This window comes from Thermobia domestica, chromosome 6 (assembly GCF_964235325.1).
Source record: "Thermobia domestica chromosome 6, izTheDome1.hap1.1, whole genome shotgun sequence".
Taxonomy (NCBI): Eukaryota; Metazoa; Arthropoda; class Insecta; order Zygentoma; family Lepismatidae; genus Thermobia; species Thermobia domestica.
This window is the reverse complement of record NC_137459.1, coordinates 271,688,773-271,713,109: the sequence shown is the minus strand read 5'-3', so window position 1 is coordinate 271,713,109 and position 24,337 is coordinate 271,688,773. Positions and strand designations below refer to the sequence as shown.

At 30.9% G+C, this 24,337-nt stretch overlaps 1 protein-coding gene across 23 annotated transcripts in view; it reads left to right on the top strand.

The window, feature by feature from the left end:
• Positions 1-24,337, top strand: part of Ca-alpha1D (Ca[2+]-channel protein alpha[[1]] subunit D) — an 836,510-nt gene that overhangs the window by 705,308 nt on the left and 106,865 nt on the right. For 17 of the 23 annotated variants that reach the window (XR_014131916.1, XM_081762817.1, XM_081762798.1 and 14 more), the window contains 5 exons: positions 1,625-1,771; positions 3,240-3,441; positions 6,023-6,292; positions 8,545-8,628; positions 16,793-16,813. Coding sequence is in view for 22 of the 23 variants with exons in the window: in XM_081762817.1 (XP_081618943.1) it covers positions 1,625-1,771; positions 3,240-3,441; positions 6,023-6,292; positions 8,545-8,628; positions 16,793-16,813 (724 nt within the window). In the remaining variant the exon portion in view is untranslated. The remainder of the gene's footprint in view (positions 1-1,624; positions 1,772-3,239; positions 3,442-6,022; positions 6,293-8,544; positions 8,629-16,792; positions 16,814-24,337) is intronic. The other 6 variants (XM_081762802.1, XM_081762814.1, XM_081762809.1 and 3 more) reach the window with 1 other exon arrangement.

Below are 24,337 nucleotides of genomic sequence, written 5' to 3'. Positions count from 1 at the left end.
AACTCGATTTAGGAGCCGTTCCAAACTTTTGTGGCCCCTGATCTAAAAACTAATTCTTGGCCAAGATCGCAATCTTTTGATGCATTTTTTGGATTATTCCTAAATTTCTTGGTCAAGATCGCAATCTTTTGATGCATTCTTTGGATCATTCCTAAAATTCTTGGCCAAGATCGCAATCTTTTGATGCATTTTTTGATCATTCCTAAAATTCTTGGCCAAGATCGCAATCTTTTGATGCATTTTTTGATCATTCCTAAAATTCTTGGCCAAGATCGCAATCTTTTGATGCATTTTTTTGATCATTCCTGAAATTCTTGGCCAAGATCACAATCTTTTGATGCATTTTTTGGATTATTGCTAAAATTCTTGTTGTTAATGTAGGTAATGTGTTGCTCTAAAACATCACAAAAATTATTGAATGCAGTCAAAACTTCCTAAATTTATTTTTGAAAATATTTCCGTGGAAGAGAGAGAATTTTGTTACTGGCTGTACTATCTACTCAAACATATACACTTCTTGTATCTCCCTTTAGTAACATTTTTATGGATGACTTTATCAATTAAAATATAATATTCTTTATCTTGAACAATATTTCAGTTTCTTTGATTTGTTTTAAATAAGCACTGATTGTTAATTTATTCCAAGGCAATTGGCAATTATAAAAAACGAACATCAATATATTGTACAGACATATTTAAAGGTGGAATTCTATTTACGATATTATTTATAACCTCTATGTTAGTTTATCAATAAGAGTTAAACATTCTCCAATCAAAAATATACTTCTCTTTTTAAGCCATATGCCCATTTAATTTGGTAGTCATTTGTAAAGTAACTTTTTCAAAGGAAACCACTTTGAACGCAAACGTAGTTTCAGTGACAATATGATATTCTATGTTGTACAGGATGACTCAATCAAACCTCCCACATTTTAAAGGGTAATAAAACAAAAAGTATTGTGAATAGAAACTTTTTTATTCGAAAGTGGTATTGATAACAGTTTGTAATTACCTTGTTCTGATTTGAATTACTTTGTTCCCTTGTGTGCTAAAATGGCACATCAAACGATAATACATTTATTGTCAATCATACCCAATAACCCCCCTCTACTTCTTTATCTGCTGTAGCGCTGTCAGTGAAAGGAGTAGTCATCTCTTCAGCTCACCACTCTTCTGCTGTTTTCAGTCATCAATATGGTTTGGTCTGGAGCTTATCGCGTGTGTGCTATCTAAATGATTTTCAGTAGCAGCAGTTCTATGATTACTGTGCAAAGTTTGCTATTGCAAGTAAGACTAACTTGTAGTGGATGAAGAGTTTCCGAACAACGGGCTCAGTGTTAAAAAAACATACTCCAGCCAACCTGAAAATGCTCGTATGTTTTGAGAATAGTGAGCAATTTCAAACTGTAGCCTTCAGAAATGGTCTTCAAATTGTATTTTCAATTGTTTAATTTCAAATCAGAACAAAATGATTACAAACTGTTTTCAATACCCTTTTATATTTTCTGAATAAATACATTTCTACCTGCAATACTTTTGCTTTCGCCCTGTACTAGAAGTTTTGAATTTTAAAATTAAAATGTAATTATATATATGTATTAATGTACGTATTTTTTTCAACTAGTGGCACATACCTAGTGTTTGATGACGGAGATATAAATAAGCCAGTGATTAAAAACAGAACTTGGTCAAGAAATGACTTCCATTTTGACGACGTAGCCAAGGCCATGCTAACATTGTTTACTGTTTCTACATTTGAAGGGTGGCCTGGGTAAGTGTCAACATTCAAAGATGATATCATTTTTGTAAGGTAATACTTGAAATATCTTTGATATTCTTCAGTTTCTTTTGGTTGTACTTTCATACATCTGAGTAGAAAAATTCAGTGGCAAATAAAATATTACCATATTACCCAATTTTATACCACATTATGAGCTTCATCGCCACTCGCTTGAACTTCCAGCATTCAATTCTGCTCAGTTATCTTCATTATTATGTGGTGACCCTTGAGATTGTTAATCTCTGAATCATGTTTTGTTATGCAGTGTTTTGTTTATAATTGTTTTATACTTGTATAATATTGAACTTAGACGTTAGATAAAGTTGTATAATATTGAACCTCAGACGTTAAATGTAAGTACTGTTTCAAATTGTAACTATTTAAATTAGAAGTTGTTACCAATTTGCATATAAAGAACTGGTGATTTTATTTATTTTTTTTCTCAATGACCTATTCTTTTACTCTTTTAGGTTTTTCCTTCTTACTTTCTCCATATATATATCGGGTATCAGGTATTCTAAAAATGGCGCCAGGGATCACACAGAATTATTCTACAAGTCAAAATAAAGCAAAAATATATATATTTGTATACCTTTCTAGTCCTCGTTTTGGGACACAAATTGCACTATGGGCAACGTCGCAAATAAAGAACCATGGATTATATCTACCAATCTGTTAAACAGTTATATCGATTATTTCCATATGGCAGCTAAAGTTGATATTGATTGAAACAAGTATTACTTATTAGTGTAACAATCGATTCAACTGCTTGCTGTATTCGTACAGTAATGCTAAGGGCTCCAAGTTAATCTGCGATGTTGCCACGTTATGAAATTTTGATTCCCCATAGCGGCTGAAGGAGGTCGCGAAGGGCATACCATTATATAATATTTTCACTCTTCTTTAGCCTGTAGAATAGTGCCCTGTGGTCCATGGGTGCCATTTTTAAAACACCTGATGTATATATATATATATATATATATATGGCTTGGGTCTAAAAGGGCTAATGTCACTTTCTGGCAAAAAATGAGACACTCTTCAATTTTAACGTCTATAAATGGATGTTTTCTTGTACAAGAAGAGCAAATGTCAACACGAAATAGTTTGGAATATATACTGTTCATATTAACATTTGCTTTTCTTGCACTAGAAAATATCCATTTATAGGAGTTAAAATTTGACCAACATCTCATTTTTGCCAAAAAGTGACATTGGCCATTTTAGACCCAAGCAACATATATATATATATATTCAAGACACACTCGAAGTGCTCTGTAAATATAGGAAACTCTATCTTCTTCTGCATTTATTATAAAGAGTTAAAGATAAGGAATACATATTAGTTTGTTCAAATCTGTGTTCTGTATTGAAACTTACGAATAAAGTAAATTGCAATGTCATTTAATTTTGCCTTAGTTTCAGAGTATCTATGAGATGAGGATATTTTCGTATTTTCCAGGCTTCTATATGTTTCTATCGATTCTCATCAAGAAGATGTTGGACCAATCCATAATTTTCGACCCATTGTTGCTGCCTATTATATCATATACATCATCATCATTGCATTTTTTATGGTCAACATATTTGTAGGTTTTGTGATCGTTACTTTTCAAAGTGAAGGTGAACAAGAATACAAAAATTGTGAGCTTGATAAAAATCAGGTATTATTTTGTGTATCTATTTATCAACTATTTTACATGTATAAGTCATTATAAACACTTCTGACCAGAGTATGGACACTTATTTATTAAAAACTAGAATACAGTGTAACGGTTTCGACAACTTAACATTATCTTCATCCGACACTAACTCTTCATCAGACTATGAGTTAGTGTCTGATGAAGATATCGTTGTCTAAACCGTTACACTGTATTCTAGTTTTTAATAAATAAGTGTCCATACTCTGGTCAGAAGTGTTTATTATTCCTTTAGTGAGTTCCAGAGTCGTGATGTATAGAGTTGCATGTATAAGTCGGCTAGGATATTAATTTTTAAAAAAGTACAAATCTATATTGAGTTAACAGAAACACACTACTTCAGGCAGGAGATATTTTTAGTTTTTCTAAAATCTGTTCTTAAAATTAGAACTGAGTCAAGATTAAGCAAGTTTGAAATTTGATTTAACACCCATATCCATTTAGCGCTATAGTCTATATCAAATCGTGACTAAATAGATTATTAAATTTTAACATTATTTACGAATAGCATATGCAATAAGAGTTTCACTCCCAAAACGGTTTTCAGTTTCCTTTGTTATTTACAAGGTTAAAAAAAATCAGTTTCTCATTTTTTGTGGATTGTCATGGCTGCTAATAACCAACAGACTACATAGAATGCTATAATGCTGCTAGTACTATTTCTTCATAAAAAATTAAAATAGGAAAATTGATTCTTATTAGATTTATGTAAGAACAATACACAACGAAAACCTGGAAAATATCCAAATATAGGTTTATACACAAATCAATTATAAATATTACATATACATGTTAAATGTGTATTTATTTTCAGTATGAATTAATTGCATAAATTTATTTTTAAAAAGGAAAATGTAATTATCTGAGATGTATTAATTAATCAAGTGGTTGAAATGCCATAAAATATTTCATGCTTAAGCAAGTATGGCCTCAATTTCTTAACAAGGAGCAATGAAGCCACATTATAGTTAAATTTTTCTAAAACATAAAATGTGGTACCGACTATGTATATAGTTGACTATCTTGATACATCTTTGTAACTTTTAAACTAATAGATAAAACAAACTAAATTTTGAACCATGCAAATATCAACAGAGAGTACATCGTTTGACATACTCTGCGTTACGACTAGATTAACTTTTCAAATAACACAACGCCAGATTTTTTAAAATATTATGTGTTATATGTTTCGTAAGTCCCTACATTAATATTACTTTCACATAAACTATCGCAAATTGAAATGAGAAATGATAATATTTTGGAGAACATGCTAAATGTGTGGAAACTGCTGCAACATCATATTCATAGTGAGTACAGGCATCTTTGTTCACATGAAAAACACTTCAATTGATGTGTTGGCCGTAGTAGTTGTGGAAATTTGGAGGAGGAAAGTGCACACCCATGCTGGTAATTTTTTTCCACTTCCAGTTTTAATAGAGAGATTGGAGTGGAAATGTAATATAAATTCTTGGGACGATTAATTAATTACAGAAAACCGCTTCTTACTCTATTATTGTTTTCATTCTACGACGATCAACATTAAAACCGGAAGTGGATGATTTCTGCTACTTTTGGTTTGAGTAGGAAGTTAAAGGATAAGATGATAGGTATTCTTAAAAAGCTAAATAAATTCAAAAATATGTTACTCCTTATCTTCAGATCAATATTGAAAATTTAGATCAATATTGAAACCGGAAACTGTAGTGGATTTCTGTTATTTGCAATTTTAGTAGATAGACAAGGATGGAGATGAAATGTGTTATTTGAACAGTTATTCGATTAAAAGAAATCTCTTCTCGTTATCTATTACCGTTTTGACTCTATAGTAATCAAAGTAAAAACCAAACCAAAAAAAGACCGATTTCTACCTCTTCCGGCTTGAATTTTGGCTCCATCAACGAACTCAGTGCCTGACTTTTGACCCTTTACATGTTGACCAAATTGGTGGTTATCCGTTCAGAAGTTCTTGAAATCTTTGGTCTCTCGGACGGACAGACACATGGACAGGACAAATAGATACACGAGTTCTGGCACATTAAACTCATACAGTTTTTAAATGGCGAATATTACTAGATCAGTGTATTCAGCTATTATTTAATCTGTTCCCATGGCAAATGAACGAGAATTTAACAGCTGAAAATTTTAAACTACAAATAAATCTTCTTAAAAAATTTGTCATAAGCGGTTAATGATAATTTTTATGCACACAATTTAAAATCCTAAAGAATCAAGTTTTGTTAGTGTTTGATTTATTTTTTGAGACTTGAAATATGGTTCAATATTTTAGTACCATTCATGGATATTGATATAATTTATTTCTACATATATTTGCTGAATAATGTATTATCTGAAAATGTTAACCAAGAATATTTTATTTGTTTGGTAGACACACAAATTATTAATAATATATAAATTGTTTATCGTAAATAACCTTTTGAAAATGACCGTAAACAATGAAGTTAGTATTTTGTATAAAATGTGTTTTTTTTTTAATGTTAAAAAGAGTGTCATGTTTTATATCTATTAATTGTGCTTTTCTTTACAGCGAAATTGTATAGAATTTGCTCTTAAAGCAAAACCCATTCGCCGATACATTCCAAAGCATCGGACCCAGTACAAGGTGTGGTGGTTCGTGACATCACAACCATTTGAATATACAATATTTATACTAATTATGATAAATACAATAACGTTAGCAATGAAGTTTTATAATCAACCTGAACTCTACACCCAAGCTCTAGACGTTCTAAATATTATTTTCACTGCAGTGTTTGCTCTTGAATTCGTTTTTAAATTAGCTGCATTCCGCTTTAAGGTAAGTAAGCTTGTTAAATTTTTACTCTATAATTTTGATTGTTTATTTGATGTTTAACATTCCTTTAAAACACATAAGCGCTGAAATGTGGAACAACATTGTGGGATTTGAACTACATGTACTTCTGTCAGGGATCGAATCTGAATCAACAGGCTACTTTCAACTCCTATTTTATTAAAAAAAATTAAATAAACCTTGTTGGTGAATTAATTATAATATCTAGAGTCAAAGTAAATAAAACGTAAAAAAAAAGCCTCTGAGCAATATAAAAGCTTACCAAACACATTGATACTAAATTGCATATGTGTGTTAAAACCGATGAGTAAAAATAGTGATGAAAGCGTATAACAATCACTTCACAGAGACAGAAAAAAGGAAAAAAAAAGAAAGAAAGAAAAAAAAACTAATAAGAAATATCTTTAAGCTGCACAAATATAGGTACAAGGGGACATGGATGTAGACCCGTTCAGAATTACATCTTCTTTTGAATATGATTATGCAGTTTATTCTCAGTTACAATCCTCTATTACGAAAACATACACCTATTCATTTGAGAATTGAAAATACTATATTTGATAGTTAGAAAAATAAGTGTTTTTTAATTATTTTTCAATGATTTTCATTCCCATCATAGATGAGTGGGCCGTAGAAGTTAATGCCTTCTCTATGGCCAGTAAAATACGTGGGCACGTAGAGTGGTTAAATATATTTGAGTCTTAAAAATATATGTAAGAAATAATGATCATTTATATACTACAAGTGGACTACGATGGAAATAGAATATTCTTAAAGAAATATAACTGAATTTTATTTAAACGAAGATATTATCAAATAATATTTTATATGCTGTATATTAATATGTACGACAAAAGAATATAACTAACTTTTCAGGTCATGAGCATTAAAGATATTTCACTATAGTGTGAACGATAGTACTAGCATATATATTAATGAAAAAGTACAATAAAAATACCTTCACAAACGCATGCAGTGTAATAGAAGTAGAACTAAATTACTATAATTCGCCACTAATGTTAAACAATTGAAACATAAGTCAAGACCAAAACATTTTAACAGAATTTTTATTATAATGGCTTAATGTTACTGAAAGCCTATTTTAACGCTACGAAAAAAAAAACAAGAACTGGTTAATATGTTATGTAAATAGTGCTTTCTAATCAGGAAGAATATATAATAGTATAGACAGTTACTCCTCTATTTTACTTATAGCTGAACATATATTCACCTCTAATTAACAAATCACAGAAGCATAAGCTTGTCAAAGTTTCAAATCAATATTTATTCAAGCAGACATCGTTCTTTTTGTAAACTTTATTCTGTCTTTCTTTTGAAAAGAATTCTTTTGTCTTCGAATATTTTGTTTTTATACTTTGTACTCTCATTAGAGGCTTTGTGTAAAGATCAATAGATAGTATAGTCCTTACTGTGATACTGTGATGTACTGAAATCAAATCTCAACAATTCGTACCATAAGCAAGACTATTAAAGTTTTAACTTCTGGTATTAAGTAAAGTTAAAACTATCAGAACTTTATTACTGTGCTCTCATTGGTTTTAGATCCTAAAGGATACAAATTTTATCAAACACTACTGAAGAATGGTAGATGGTTATTGTGTTATTACGGAATAATATTAAGAAGAAAAACGATATGTTTATAGTACCTTATTGATTTAAAAAGAGAAAAGAAAACATGTGAATGATTAGAAGTATAAAATTTAACTAACAGAAATATGGAGACAACATAATGTGAATTGAAGAGCATTTGTACATTGTATATATGTATATAGTTACCAGAAAAGAAACTTAGCATTACACTTCTGTTTTTAATTAATGGACAAAATGTATTTGAATATACGTATTTAGTTCTAAAGGAGCTAAGTGCCATTTTTGGTAAATGTACTTTTGTTGGATTATGGGTCTATGTGGTAAAGGGAATCCGTACCTAAAGGATCTAAATACTCTATGATCATATGGTGGATAGAAGTATTTTTTTCTTTCTTTTTTGTTAATATCCAAAATTTTTACATGTGGCACTTAGCTTCTTTTGAAATAAATATATTCACATGTGTACAACGTGAGATCTGAAAATATCTCACTCCCATATTTCACATTATAATTATTAATCGTTTTCATGAACAACTATTGGTCAAGTGTAGTACATGTATACTTCTTGAATAAATCTGTTTTGTTACACTGATGCTATAATTTCTTACTTTCTTCTTTTATTTTAGAATTACTTCGGGGACGCATGGAACGTTTTCGACTTTATTATTGTTTTGGGCAGTTTTATTGATATTGTATATTCAGAAGTAAATGTAAGTATTAAACTCATTATGTAATATTAAATAAGATCTCATAACATTATTTTATTTGGAAATAGTGTAGTAACAAAATAATTACAGAAGCGTGTAAAACTGTATGTGTAGAAGCTTAGTTATTGCACCTAACTGTGTTTCCAGAAAACTCTGATGTAAATAGACTACACTTTCTACAAGTCGTAAGTATTTCAAAATTTCACAGAACATGCAGTTTTGTGGATTTCTCTGTTATAAATTCATAGACTTGTCTTAAGGTACTATAGTATATTGATAGAGAATTGTGTATCTATTAGAAAAAAAAAACTATTTAACATTACAGAATACCTCTTATAAAGTGAGATCATTATTTTAATACATTCGAGATCAGATTAACTAGAAATATATATTAAAACGTCGAAACAGAAAATGTATATGACATAATCGAATTGCTTTACCTCACAAAACAATTTCTTAATGAAAACTTTTTTTTTAAAAAAATCATATCTAACTTCTAAATTTTTATTGAAACAAAATTCAATTCTTCTTTTAGATGCAAACGACGAAATATATCAACGACAAATATTGACGTTACGTTTCATATATATTGAAAAGCAACATTGTATCAGAAAAATTAGTGTAAAATCTTTAATAACTTTCTTTAGAACTTACTCTCTTCTGGAGCTAAACTTTTTAGGCTTTAGTTGGTTTTGGTATCAGCCATCTTTTGCATGTAGAGCGCCTACCTCTAGTGTGTAGGGTCTCTGGTTCGATCCCCGGCCAAGTAAGTTTGTGGTGGACAATATCATATCCGTGGGTTTTCTCAGGATACTTCCGTTTCCTCCCACACTCTCATTCTACCAATTCTTCCATCTCATTCACTTGCCTTAATCATCCATCTCCCTTAGCCTATAGGGTATAGTCGTGGGAGATTAAACTGAACGACTTCAATTCATATTTTCTTACTAACAAGCTTTATTTTATGCATTTAAATGAATAAAACAGTCGACCACAACGGAATTTTAAGATCAACAACAAAATGTTTAATTCTGAACAACACAATTTTGAACTCTTGTTATGAGATAAGTAGTTCAGTACACTTGAAATATACTCTCAAGTTATAAATTTGGAATAAAAAACAATAACAGAGATGAAAAAGTGCGACCATATCACTCAAAATTCCAGCTTGTGCTGTGTATCTTGGTGCAGTGCTTTGCAGAAATTATCAACAGAATTATTATTATTATTATTATTATTATTATTATTATTATTATTATTATTATTATTATTAATAATAATAATAATAATAATAATAATAATAATAATAATAATAATAATAATAAAAAATAATAATAATAATAATAATAATAATAATAATAATGGCATTAGCAGCTACCTAAAAATGCGTTGCTTACCATAACATCGCATACGGTAAAGTCATTCAGACATGTTTAATGGTTGTTAGTATTGTATAAACATTTACTTTAGAGTTGATTATATCACCAGTTTCTCACTCTAGCAGTCATATTGTACTTCATCTTATAACACTGAAGCGCATCAACTCATCACTTGCTGTTTGTAGAGAGGGAGTAAACAGAAAAGTAGTGAGGGGAATAAACAGTATGTTACGAAGAACTGTATTCGTGATATTGAGTCTCTTAATTTTAAAGGAATAGAGTAAAAGTGTGATAATAGGGCAGTTGCAAGGAAGTCATATTCAGTGAGTTTGCATGGCATTCTATCAATGGACTTCCAATTTGGTGCATGCAGAGACCAACATCTGCAAGTCAGTACCTTGTAGTATGTTCATTGAATTTGTTTTGATTCGGGCGAGTACGGCACACGGACTCGTAATGCTGCTTAACTATTTTCACAGGAGGAAATGACTAGTGAAAAGAGTGTTAATGGTCTGTAACAAAATTCACGTACAGCCTTGCTCAAAAATATGCTGGTCATCTATCATTCTTTGGAAAGCACTGTACTCTTCTAACCCATACATTAATTGTTCCAAGTATGATTGTACAGTCTTTTGAAAGATAGGTAGTCAGGGAACAGGATTGAACATTACATTACTAAAGACTAGTTTATCGATCATCCTTCCATGTTCAAACAAAACACAACCCTCATTATTACTAACTCTATACGCCATATTTTCAGAGTAGATCAATTTGCTTTTGTGATTTCTTCAATGTGGACTAGGTTGTCTGTTCGAAATGGCTGATAACGTGATTCATTAGAGCAAACAATGCAATTTACCCATGGACCAATGTTGTTCTATAACTCAAATGAGTCACATTACCAGATATCTGACAATTAGCAGTGCACTTTATAGCGTGTTAACTAATGGATATTTTGATGATATCGTTGAACTGAAATCTGAATTAACATAGTTTTCCCCTTTAATTTGGTGATCATGTTTTTCGCTACTCAACTTCTCTGTTCTTATAACAGTTGTGGAAACCTACAGGTTTGACTACAGGTACACTACCGCCCAGTAGGGATTCTTTTTAAATATCTTTTACAGAATAGTAGTCCGGCTGCTTTCATTTATAGTTGATTGAAAAACAGGAAACACACAGTTTATGATTTACAATTCAGGACCTTGGAAGAGAAAGGGCGAATCTTGAAATCGGGGTGTTGAGAAATCAAGCTGAAAGTTCTGCAAGTACTTTAAGATAGCAAGGGCGAATCTTTGTTTATCTTGAAACTGTGAGAATGCTAAGGCCGAACCAGGGAAAGTTAAACAGCTGTTTGGAAGTTTTCTTCCTAGTGGTGGTAACTTAAAGGGAGGGACAAAATCAATTTCCTCCTTGTGGCACCTTCTGAACAACATTTTGAAGACGAAACAACGATTTAAATTAGCTTGACATTGTAAAATCAAGGTCTTTATTCCATATGTTGGACTTTCCATCAAAATTTCTAGAAACCATATGGCTACACGGTCAAATATTTGATGTGTGTGTTGAATTTTTATAAGTCTAGGCCAAGAGTAATTCATTGGCATATGGAGCTTAACTTGAATTAATTTCAGGTTCAGGAAGTTTTCGTGTAAAATCTATATTTGAGTATATGTAGAAGTATAGTATAAAAATTTCTATTTATTAAAGCACAAAGTAAAATCACTGTGAAAATACTTTATATTCCTGCTTTGCTTTCAGTTCGTAGTTTGATTTGTGATTCTTCAGTGTATTGTGTGTGTCAGGAGCAAGGAATGGATGGAAACAATAAACTCGAGCTATATATGGCACATAGCTGGAGAAGCAAAGGATAGAAATGCCCAATAAAACATAAAATGGACATAATAATTATTTACCTTTTCTTGGCCTAGCTTCTTATATACATATTAAAGCTTTCCAGAATTTACAACTTGCGAAGACTTTAATAGTCCTGTATTATTTTCTACTATATTATCTTTCTGAAGCCAGAACCTAGAGCGTACTGGGTAAAAAAAAAAAAAAAGGAAGATAATCAAAGCACATTTATTAGTCATGTCGTTTCGACAGATCATAAATGATCTTAACAAACAAAATAGTTTTATTTCTTTAATTCCTTCATGTTTATTTATTTATTTTTGATAGTGCAGATTTTGTAGATATTTTAGCAGACTCGTGATTTGTACAAAACTAAACCTTTCTTCTATGTACAAGGAGTGCTGCGGAAGTTCGTGTACTGGCAGCACTATGCTGATTCTATGTAAGCGAGTCTGTGCTTGTTGCACGCGAAAATAGTCTGTGTGCTTTGTTAATGTAAGTGAAGTCAATGCACAGTTACTGTTTGTTCCCTCGCTATAAAAGTAGAATTGTAGTATATATTATTACAATGGCGGATGAGAATGATGTACCGTTAATTATCAGGCAAAGGATTGCTATTAAATTTTGTGCGAAGTCCGTAAGGGTGATCAAAAAACGATTGAGATGATCAAACAAGCGTACGGTGAAGAAAGAATTGGTTGATCGAACGTACTAAAGTGGTGGTAGCATTTTAAGGAAGACAAACGCAATGTGCAGGGTAAGGTAAGAAGTGGACATCCATGAACGTCAGTGTCCCGAGTTCGATTCTCGGTGGGAGCACTCGGTTGAAAAAGTGTCAAAAGCTTTTTCAGACCAGCCATCCTGAATGAGATTTTCCTGAGTGTTCCTTATTCACACCAGGCAAATGCCGGGGTGGTACTAACATATAGGTCCCAGGCCGCTTCCTTCCTTCCCTTTCCCCGGATAGTGTGCTCGCCTAAAGACGTCATCCCTAAAACGTAACGGACTAACATGGCCATAAATTCCGAAAGCCCAGAAACCTAAATCCTGAATCCCATCAACGTCAGTGAACTATGAGAATAATGTTATACGATAGACGTTTATCGAAGATAGATGTTTATCGATTCGTGAAATTGACAGCCAAACTGAATGTTGGCGTAGAAAAATGTTATGAAACTGCTAAAGAAGACCAGAAAATGTCTTGTGTTTGTGCAAGATGAGTGCTATGTTCGCTAAGTGAAGAACAGAAGGTCCGTCGCTGGTATCAGTGTTCAATGTTGCCAAACATTTCTTCAACGAGTAGAACAATATTCTCAATTCTTGAACAAAATTATCACTACTGATGAGTCCCGGATCAGCCAGTACAATCCTTAAGCGGAGCAGCAGCAGTCTAGTGTATGGGAAAACAGTGGCTGAAAGCTTCCCTGAAAACTTCGGATTTCTGGTTCTTTAAAGAAGTTAACGTCGATTTTAGGATCCAAAGATCCAATACTATTCAGGCAAAAATTTTCTTGTAGGCTTTATATCTCAAGAACTACATAAAGTGTAGCCAAACCAAAACTACCAATTTACTCAGTATGATGTGCTAATTCCGTTAAAAAAATACGAAAGGGACCGATTTAAGGACTGTTCAAAAATTTGGTGGTCCCTGATCCACAAAATTCAACATATTTCATACAATCAAAGGTTTTCTTGCACGCCCCATATTTTGAGAACTGCATAAAGTGTAGCGTAACCGAAACTAACAATTTACTCAGTATGTTGTGCTTATTCCGTAAAAAATATGAAAACTGGATTTACGAGCTGTTCAAAAATTTTGTGGCCCCTGATCCAAAAAATTCAATATATTCCATTCAATCAAACATTTTCTTGTACGTCTTATATCTGGAGAACTACATATAGTGTAGCCAAACCCAAACTATCACTTAATTCAGTATGATGTGCTTGTTCTGAAAAAAAAAAAAAAAAAAAAAAAAAGCCGTTCCAAACTTTAGTGGCCTCTGATCTAAAATCTAATTCTTGGCCAAGATCGCAATTTTTTGATGCATTTTTTGGATCATTCCTAAAATTCTTGGCCAAGATGTCAATCTTCTGATGCATTTTTGGATTATTCCTAAATTTCTTGTTTATTATTATTTTGATATGCGTGGAATAGAATTGCAGCATTGAATTCCAGATTATCATACTGTAAATGGTAATGTTTCGCATTCGAAAATAGAAAGAAGCGTCTTGATAAAGAGGAGCAGATTAACGCTATTTAGCACGAATCAAGAATTGAATGCTACCACATCCACTACCTTACACCACCTCTCAGAAAATTGTCTACAACACGTATTTGAGAAACAAGTGCATCACTGAAAACGGTGTATATGGTGTGAAGGACTCTAATTTTGAAAGAAAACCTACACCAACTCTCCTACTGACTCGGACTCCGAATAGTGAATTTAGTCCACGCACTTTCGGAACAGCCTTCGTATTTATTATTTCGTTCACCTTGCTTCTTTCAAAATAATAATTTATTCTGTTAGTATGCCTCCTATGATGTTTTCTACTTATTTTCTTTTTAAACTCATCTTTAAGACAATGAAATGTTCTCATACCAAATTGCTTTTGTTTTTCTTTATTACATTTTAAAATTGATATTTTTTTTAAATGTCTATTTCAAGTTTTCGAAAAATGAAACTGTAAAACGATAGTCATTTTATACTGTGCTGAAAATTCAAGGATTAACGTTGATGCGATCTTGATCATTGAAATAACTTTTTTCAGAGTCAGAATAGTATAAAGAAACTTCCGAAATTCTCGTCATTCATCAATCTCATGGACTGCTATACAATAATATTTACGTATAGTATGAGCATGCTTAATATGCTGATTCTAGTAAATATAGATAAATTTCTAGGATGAAAGTTTATAATCTGGGCTCACTTTGAAAACTTGGGAGAGTTTAAACTACTTGTTACAGTGAATCGAATTCGATTAACGATCAGATTAACTTTATTTTCTATTTTTTTCTTATCTTAATTTAAATCTTCAAAATTTCAAATAAGAAATTTTTGCTGAATACATCAAACATCAATTTATTATCTTACAATGCGTAATGATTTATTCAGATACATAATATGATTGCTGAGGAGTACGATCATTACAAAAAAATCTTTGAGTTTTACGTCCCACGATTATGCCGTCTAGGCTAAAGGAGACGGTGATGATGAGAAACGAATGAAATGGTGGAATGAAGAAAGTGGGAGGAAACGGGAGAACCCCGAGAAAATCCACGTACACGGTGTTTGTCCACCACAAAGTTCACTTGGCGTGAACTGGGATCGAACCAGATACCCCATGCACCAGAGGTGAACGCTCTACTACTGAGCTACTATCATTACAATCACATTGCATCATGTCGTTGGGCTATATATATATATATATATATATATATATATATATATATTCATTCTACAGTTTCAATTTGGAATCTTATCTGAACATATAAGGTTTCAACCAAATTTCTCGTTGAGTAACTAGAGAACTAAATAATTATGCTGAAGTCATAACTTAAGAAATCCGGAGATTTATCGTCACAGAAACTAAAGCTCGTCATTAGATTCTAATATGCAGCGAGTCAATTTAGTCGAGATTGTTTCTTCCACATCCTTCTCATTCGTTTTTATGTTATTCTCTCTCTTTTATCTTGGCCTACTAAAAGGTTCCTTTCAACAAAATTCGAATTAGAATTATGTACTTAGCAGTGTTTTCCGTGTAAGGAACTTTACCCTCCCATTTTACTTGCTTCAATTTTATTATTTGAATTATATTCAGTAATCCGAATCTCTATGAAGTTTCCACATTGTATAACGTCTACGTTCATTCATTTGTTCTCTACTTTTGTTATAAAATTAAACAATTTACATTGCGTGCTGAAATTAACTTACTAATTGATAAACCAATTTAGCAAGTTCATTGAATATAGCAAATTACAAATGTTTCTCTTAATTTATTTAGTACTTTGTGCTGTATTCATTGATAATTTTTGATAACTAGCCATTATAACATATCTCAGTTTAGTTCATAACCAAAGTGTAAACTTTTAGAACAATAAAACAAAATAATTAGTAATTATACGAAATAAACATTTACTTCACTTAAATTTAAAATAGTTTTCCACTTAGTTTTATACTCCTCTGATTTAAATATACTACAGTTTCAGATAGTAATATTTAAAAATAATTAAGAGAGTTAACTATTTTCACAGTTCATAATATATGAACCTCTCCTTGTGAACTCTCAAGCAATGATGAATTTAGGCCTTTCTTCTTGAAGAGAACTAAAATTCAGATATGATATCGCGCTTTAAAATAGATATATTCCTTTTGTATAGATGCAATAATTGAGATCTTATGATAACCAGCATTTTAAAGTTTTGCAATTATATGTTCAGTACTTAATATTTTCTAATATCTAAAAGCAGTAAATATGTGACTAGCATTTAAAGAAGAGATTATAACCCTAAGTAATTATATAATTTTGTTCCACTTAGTTCATATTACATATTATTATAGCACTGCATGATGCATGAATAACTAAGAACTTGTAGTAATAAAAATGTATTGTGACTTCTGTTGGTTATATTAATAAAATTAATATAATTTTCATAGGAATTTTTTAAAAAGTGTACCTAATAATTGTAAACATATTTTGTATTTAACATTTTAACGGAGTAGAAGCTGGTTGCCATTAGAATACTTTTCTATCATTTCTGAGTACGATGCATGTGAAACTTAAAACGTTTCCAAAATTGGAGTCCCATTGACTACACTTTCTAAATAAACGAAATATAAATTTTATATTCCAGAAGGAAAATTACATACCTACTGATTTCCTATAATTTCAGTGGTTACTAATAAAGCTCTTTCTTTCATGTCTCGTCTGTCCAGACCCCTACAAGGTTAATTAAGGTTTGTGGTCAATAACTAAAACTAATTTTTGGTGTTGTGAAGGAATGGAACCTAACTCTCATGCTGTTTTGTTATAAGCTGTCTCTGCATTTTATTTCTTGCGTTTTCTGTAGCTTCATTGCCCTACATAAAGTGCTCGTTCACTAAATTATTCTAAATTTGTCAGGTAAGTTATATGGTTGGTCATAGAAGCGATTTTCTAATTCATATATTAATAGTAACGTATATATTCTTGTTTATAATTACAGAAAATATACCGTGCCACTAAAAATAACGAGTCGCTTATCTGTGACTAACCTAAATAAGTTGATTTTCTTTTATTGCTTATTATTAATAAGTGGAAGTATGTCACAAGGGGCAGAGGAAAATTGTAAATCATTTGAAGAATATTCTTAATAAACGGTCGCAAGTTATGTATTTTTCGCTCAAATACTAAAATACCAGGTTTAACAGAGAATAATGGTTTAATTGCACACATTTTTTTTTTTTTTTTTTTAGTTTTTCCATATAATTAGCCACTTTTGCTACATGTTGAGATTATTCTCTTTACGAATTATCCTCTTATTATTCATCAATTGATTTTGTACATGCTAAAGATAAGAGAAAAATATACCAGTATGTATAGGACACCATCACGCGCGACGTTACAATAATGGAATTTCGAACTCCTGAGAAACTCAGAACTTACAATCTGTATCCCTGAGATGAAATCATATCATTTTGTTCGTTTCGCAGTAAAGCATGATTGAAATTAAAACAAAAATCTTTAAGCTTAAGTTGTAATTGTGTTTTCTGGCCAATTAATTATTTTGTATTTCAATGTTGAAATTAGATTTCTTTTTATATATTCCGTATTTCATTTTAATATTGTTTCAACTCTATTTAATATTTTCTTTGTATAAATATTGTTCTTTACATACTTTGTAAAACTTTCACACAGTAAATCACAAACATAAACCAATAGCGGGAAATCGAATAAAATGAGAATACAATAGTATAATTAACAATGACTTGATACTGCGGGAGTAGATTTCGGATGATAATCATTATAATAAATGGGACAAAGACAAACTTAATAATCGTGAATCAACGAATGCTTCATTTATGAATTGAAGTCATAAAATATTATATTAAGTCTATTTCATGAAAGTATATTTTCAGTACGAATGAATATTCTAACAGCAGTTAAATCCCACATATATTTTATGACTAATTTCAATCTATATTTAACAAAATTAACAATATCAGTGTAGAAAATTCAAGTAACATTATTAAATGTATCATCGGTAGAAGTACATGCAACTAGAAGTACAATTAAAATCAGAAAGCACAATATGCCTCGATGCTATTCCAAATAACATTGTGAAAGGTTGCGTAGTCTCTTGATAACATTAAGGATATTATTTAATCTATTAGAACTAGTAAATTTCCAAATGAATGAAACATATCTATAGTATCTTCTATTCTAAACTCTGGTTACAACAACACTTAGGTTGCAAATCATAGATCTATTTAGATCTTGAGTAAATTTTCAAAAATGTTTAAAACTATTCTATATCAACATGTGACGAATCACATCAGACCCATATTAACAAAATTACAACATGATTTCATTAATAGTAAACCAAATATAATAAGCCAGTGTAATAACAAATTTCACAGCTAAAACAATTGAAAAGCGGGAGCAAATGTATGTAATCTAGATAGACTTTGCCAAAGCCTTTAACAGTGTGAATCAGGATAGGTTGATTTGCAAAGTCAATCAATTTAGCTTTTGTTCTGTATTAAGAAGTCTATGTAAGTTCTACTTGGAAAACCGAAAACAATTTATCGTATATATAGGTTGCAAATTGACAGAATAGTTAACAGGAGTACCTCAGGAATCCAACTTAGGTCCATTACTATTATTAACAAATGCAATATCATGTCCTCCACAAATCATACAACTCTAATTCACTTTCCGTACGAAATGAACAAAGTAATTATTTCATCTCTGGAACTGTTAAATATTTAAAAGTAGTACATAATAAAAAATAACATTCAACACACATATAAGTTGTGTACTTGATCCGATGTATAGAAATCATTGGATTCACACTCAGAATCTCCAAGGAATTCAATATAATTAATGCTATTAGAAAGCCATATGAATACTTCTTCGTACCCAGCTCGAGTACACAGGTATTATATGGAATCCACATTCAAAAATCAATATAACCAAAAGATTAGAATATAATTTTAAGATATTTGACACATAAGGGAGCACAACTTTATCGAATGACGCAAAATAGCCAATATTTAAACTTGAACTTCAATACGTTAAGGCTGTAATTGAGGAAAGTCATGCAGGAAATTTTATTTTTATATAAGTTGTTTCATAATAACATTGATTACATGGGTATACTTAATAAATTTATAATTCATGGTCCAAGAAAAATCACTTAATTTTACGGTGACAGGCTCCGAACAAATGCTACAAAGAAGTCACCAGTATGGAAATAGAGAGTAACTTATAACAGTTTAGTGAAAGCTAAGATTGAATTGATTGTCAATGTTAACAACATAATACAATTCAGAGTGAATATGTAATATTATAGAGAATTTATGTATATAGTAAACACTTAAATACTCTTTCAACATTTAAGCTCTGTAAATACTACGGGCACTTCAATCTATTGTATCTTCTATTGGCTTCTTCAATCTATTGCATATTACAATAAATAAATAAACAAAAATTGTAACAGTGGAATAATATTTGTGAAACATCGACACATTTCTATTTTTTTCTTTCTTGCAATATTTATTACAATTCAAAACTATTCGACATTCAAATAAAATAACAACAGGCATAAATGAGGAATGGAACAATAATTGCTAACAGAATAACAGAAAAATATAATAATTTGAATAAAATTGTAACAATTGCATTAAACAAATTTATGAAATAATAGCGAAAAAATAATTAAGTAAGCAGGAAATATATTTCGATAGTCGAACCAAAGGAAGGGGTAGGAAAGATATTTTTCTTTCTTTATTTTGATAGTTGTTATGAAATTGTTCTGTAATCTTCCACATAGATGAAAACAGAAGATTCTAAACTTCTCTTCGGAAATCATATAATAAGGTATTTAGCAAAAAAATAATTACGTAGGAAGTTCTACGCATCCTTTTCCAGCGTTTAATCGTCATTATCATATGTCTGAAAGTATGCTTACATTTTCAAACTCTTAAATGAAGCATTATTGACTAATGACTAATCTTTTTCAAACATTTTTGATTAATTCTGTATGGAGAATAACCTCTCGAATTTTTCACACACTTCCCTTTAAATTCTATATATGTGTTTGATCTTTAAGAATACAATTTCTGTATAGGACGTTGGAAAGAACCTTTAACTCTCATGTTTGTTTCATTAAAATACTAGTATTAGTGATACCCAATGTGATTATTTTTATGGATGTATCATTTATATAGTGTTTAAAGATAATAAGGCACGTCAGAGTTCGTAACCTTTATAAACGGATAGAAAAAGCTATCTTAAACAATTTGGTAATACAAGTATTATTTCAAAGTTTAAACAATTACATTAACTATCTCGATCCAAATATGTTCTAACTAATGCGTTTTTTATTCTGATTTTATGTTTGTTTTAATTCTTCTCTAATGTTTTGAATATTCTTCGTTTTTAATTATTCTCACATACTGGGCTTTCTTCATTTCAGAAAGTTCAGATATCTTCCCTTTGTTTCTTCTATAATCTCTCTCTCTCTCTCACACACACACACACATCTACTGTATTCTCCTTCGTCAAGATGTTCATCGAACTAAATCCACTCCGTCTAAAGCAAGCATATTTTCTCTCTTATCCCTTTAATTTTGATCTAGCAGACGAAGACACTTTTTCTAATTTTCTTTGTTTCTTTGTAATCTTTCTTTGTTTTCTAATTTTACTTGTTATTCCTACTTTCACATACACACACACTCATACATACGGATACATGAATATTTGTATACAGGGAGTTACAAAAATATGTCACAATATTTTGGGAACAGATTCCTCACTTGAAAATAAGAAAGAAGTTCATATGGACCTGTGCTTAAAACTGGATAGTTTCAGAGTTACAGTGTAAAGAAAACGTGAAACAAGGGAACTTTAAAAGTTCATAGCTCCGCTACTATAGGACCTATCGTAATCGGGTCAAGACATCACTGAGGAACTGGTATGTGAACTATCCAAATATCCATGTTCAAAACTGCATCAGTATTTGCACACCAATTTTTAGAAAAGTAGGTGGAGAGTGATCAAGTATTTCCAAAGTACTGGAGGTCCTGAGAGATGGATATTTGGATAGTTCACATACTAGTTCCTTAGTGATGTCTTGACCCGACTAAGATCGGTCCTATAGTAGTGGAACTATCGACCTTTAAAGTTCATTTTTACACGTTTTCGGCACTCTATAACTACGAAACTCTTCACTTCCAACCGCAGGTCCATATGAACTTTTTTTTTCTTTTTTTTCTTTTTTTTTTATCAAAAGATCCAATATATTTCAGGCAAAACATTTTTTGTAGGCCTTATATCTCGAGAACTACATATAGTACAGCCAAACCCGAACTATCACTTAACCCAGCATGATGTGCTTATTACGGAAAAAATACGGAAACCCCATTTAGGGACCTTTAAAAAATTGTATGGCTCCTGATCCACAAAATTCAATATATTTCATTCAATCAAACATTTTCTTGTACGCCCTATATTTTGAGGACTACATAGAGTGTAGCCAAATCAAAACTAACAATTTACTCAGTATGATGTGCTTATCCCGTAAATAAATATATGAGAGCTCGATTTAGGAACCGTTCAAAAATTTTGTGGCCCCTGATCCAAAAAAAAAAATCAATATATTTAATTCAATCAAACATTTTCTAGTACGCCTTATATCTGGGGAACTACATATAGTGTAGCTAAACCCAAACTATCACTTAACTCAGTATGATGTGCTTATTCCGTAAAAAAAAAAAAAAAAAAAAAAAAAAAAAAAAAAAAAAAAAAACTTTCGTGGCCCCTGATCCAAAAACTAATTATTGGCCAAGGTCGCAATCTTTTGATGCATTTTTTGGATCATTCCTAAAATTCTTGGACAAGATCGCAATCTTTTGATGCATTTTTTGGATTATTCCTAAAATTCTTGTTTCTTATTTTGATGTGAGGAATCTATTCTCAAATATTGTGAGAAATATTTTTATGCGGATTTTGACATGCTAGAAATTAAGTATATCGTAATCATATAAGTATATTTTAATAAGTAAAATATGAAGAGCTAGAAACTACTCTACAACAAAATAACAATCTTAGAATATGAAACTTCTATTCAAAACACGAAAATATCGAAACAAGATTAAGTTGCTAAAACATCGACAAATACAAAAATTGTTTCACACTCTTTTGTCAATGTAATTCACAATTCTTTCCAGCATACATCGCTAAGAAGATAGTTTGTGCCGTATGCTTAATGAATTCAACTATGTGAACATATATCTAACTTAGCACATGTTGTTACAATGCTTTGAGCAACTCGACCTGATATATTCGACTTTCCAAAATCTGTCATAAATAGACAAATTGAGCACACTTAGGAAAGTGCTTAAGTCTATTTTGATACTTTTCTTCAACGAATTAGGTGTACAATTTACAGTTTACCCGGTAGAATTAATAAATAACGATGTTATTGTCTCAGTCTATCAAATTTCTCTACTTTGACTAAATTATATAAACATAAGATCCATCATTCCATATCGTTGATATTGGCTTATTTAAATAAAATAATTTTAACCTACTTCCTTGTCCTGTGCAGAGACAAAAGTAGTAAACAAAGAGATGTTATATTTGTAAAAATCAAACAAACAGGTCAAAAATGAGGTTATCAAAATCAGCCGAACGAAAACGCAGATAATGCTATCATGAAAAGACATAATTAGGGCCTGAAACTGAGGAGGTACCAGTGCCAGTATTAGGACAGCCATTACTTTGATTCTTAGTATTTATTACTTACTGTATGAACTGTAGAAAATATAAAGCAAAGATACATGAACGATTTAATTGATTAATTGGGGGATTTAATGGAGAGATCAGCGCCGATAATATTTGTTCCTGACATGAAATGTACTACTTCAAAAATAATAGAATTACGCAAAGCAATTTGTTTTCCATACATAGAAGTTGTTTTAATATTTAAAAAAATATATATTTTGTACATATACATGCTTATCTATTAAATGAATTACCAGAAAATAATGAAAACATTATCTAATTATTTTTGTTGTGTATTATCTCTCATTGTCATTAGTTTTGAACTTATACTTCTTAAATTATTGTTTAATTATTTCTTCGTTAAATCATACTTTCCAAAGCATTTTAAATTTCTTTCCTATTATTTTGCATAATAATACATACGTATAGAAATTTCTCTCTTTATTTGTTGTACTTAAGATCTCCTCTACTCTTATCTATCAACTCGTCCCATTAGTTACATCTTCCTTCTCTACACTCTTGCTACTTTCAACCTAGCAACATTATTACTTGACTCTGTATCTTTACGGCCGCTTCTGTCTTCTATTTTAGTACATCCCAACTTCCCCTCTACTTGATGAAGTACTTAGCGAAAGTATTTATGGTGCACTCTGCTAATAAGCAAACTTTAGGATGGGGGAAGGAAGAAAGAAACTTAATTTTTTTTCTTTGATTTTATTCAACATGTCAAATTATGTCCTCATGTAAATATTTCTAACTCGATCCCCACTGGTTTGGCAGGAAAATGTATTTAAATCTTCAATCTTTTATAAGAATTTTCCTCTTCTGGTAAAATCGTATACTTTTACTTAGACGCATATAACTTAAGTTCTAACTAAAGTGAAAATACGAACTGCAATAAGTGACCTTTCTTTTGGCATAGGTTTAGTTTCAATACTGCCGAAAATACAGAAATAACAGGAAAGTATTGAAAATTTTCCAACAAAAATTTTCATTTCATCAATTTATTCGCTTATAACAAGGCAACATTGCCTTGGAGACAAACGAAAAAGAATTGTAAGATACCCCATTATATTTCAAAAATACTGTGTGAATGTTACATTCGTTACTTCAACACTACCTGTGGAAAACACAGTATGTTTTCACTTGCAATGAAAAAGTAGAAAATTAAATGTAGCAAAGTGCTTGATAATGTTCATTTATACACGTGCTAAATGGAGTATAGGTAAATTCATACCTCATTCGAGTTGCAATTATGTTCCTTCGATATAAGTTTAGTTTGAATATTGTCAAAAAGGGGGAAAATTTCCCTTCGAAAATGTTTGTTTCCCGATTTTGTTAGCTTATAATTTGGATTCTTTATTTAATACGTGTATTAGAAGCCTAATAGTTGTGTCAACAATAACTAAATGTTACATTTTATATTGTTGATGAAAATAAATTCTTCCTATACACTACTTGTCCCCTCATTTGCTCGACCAATTTGCGCGAAA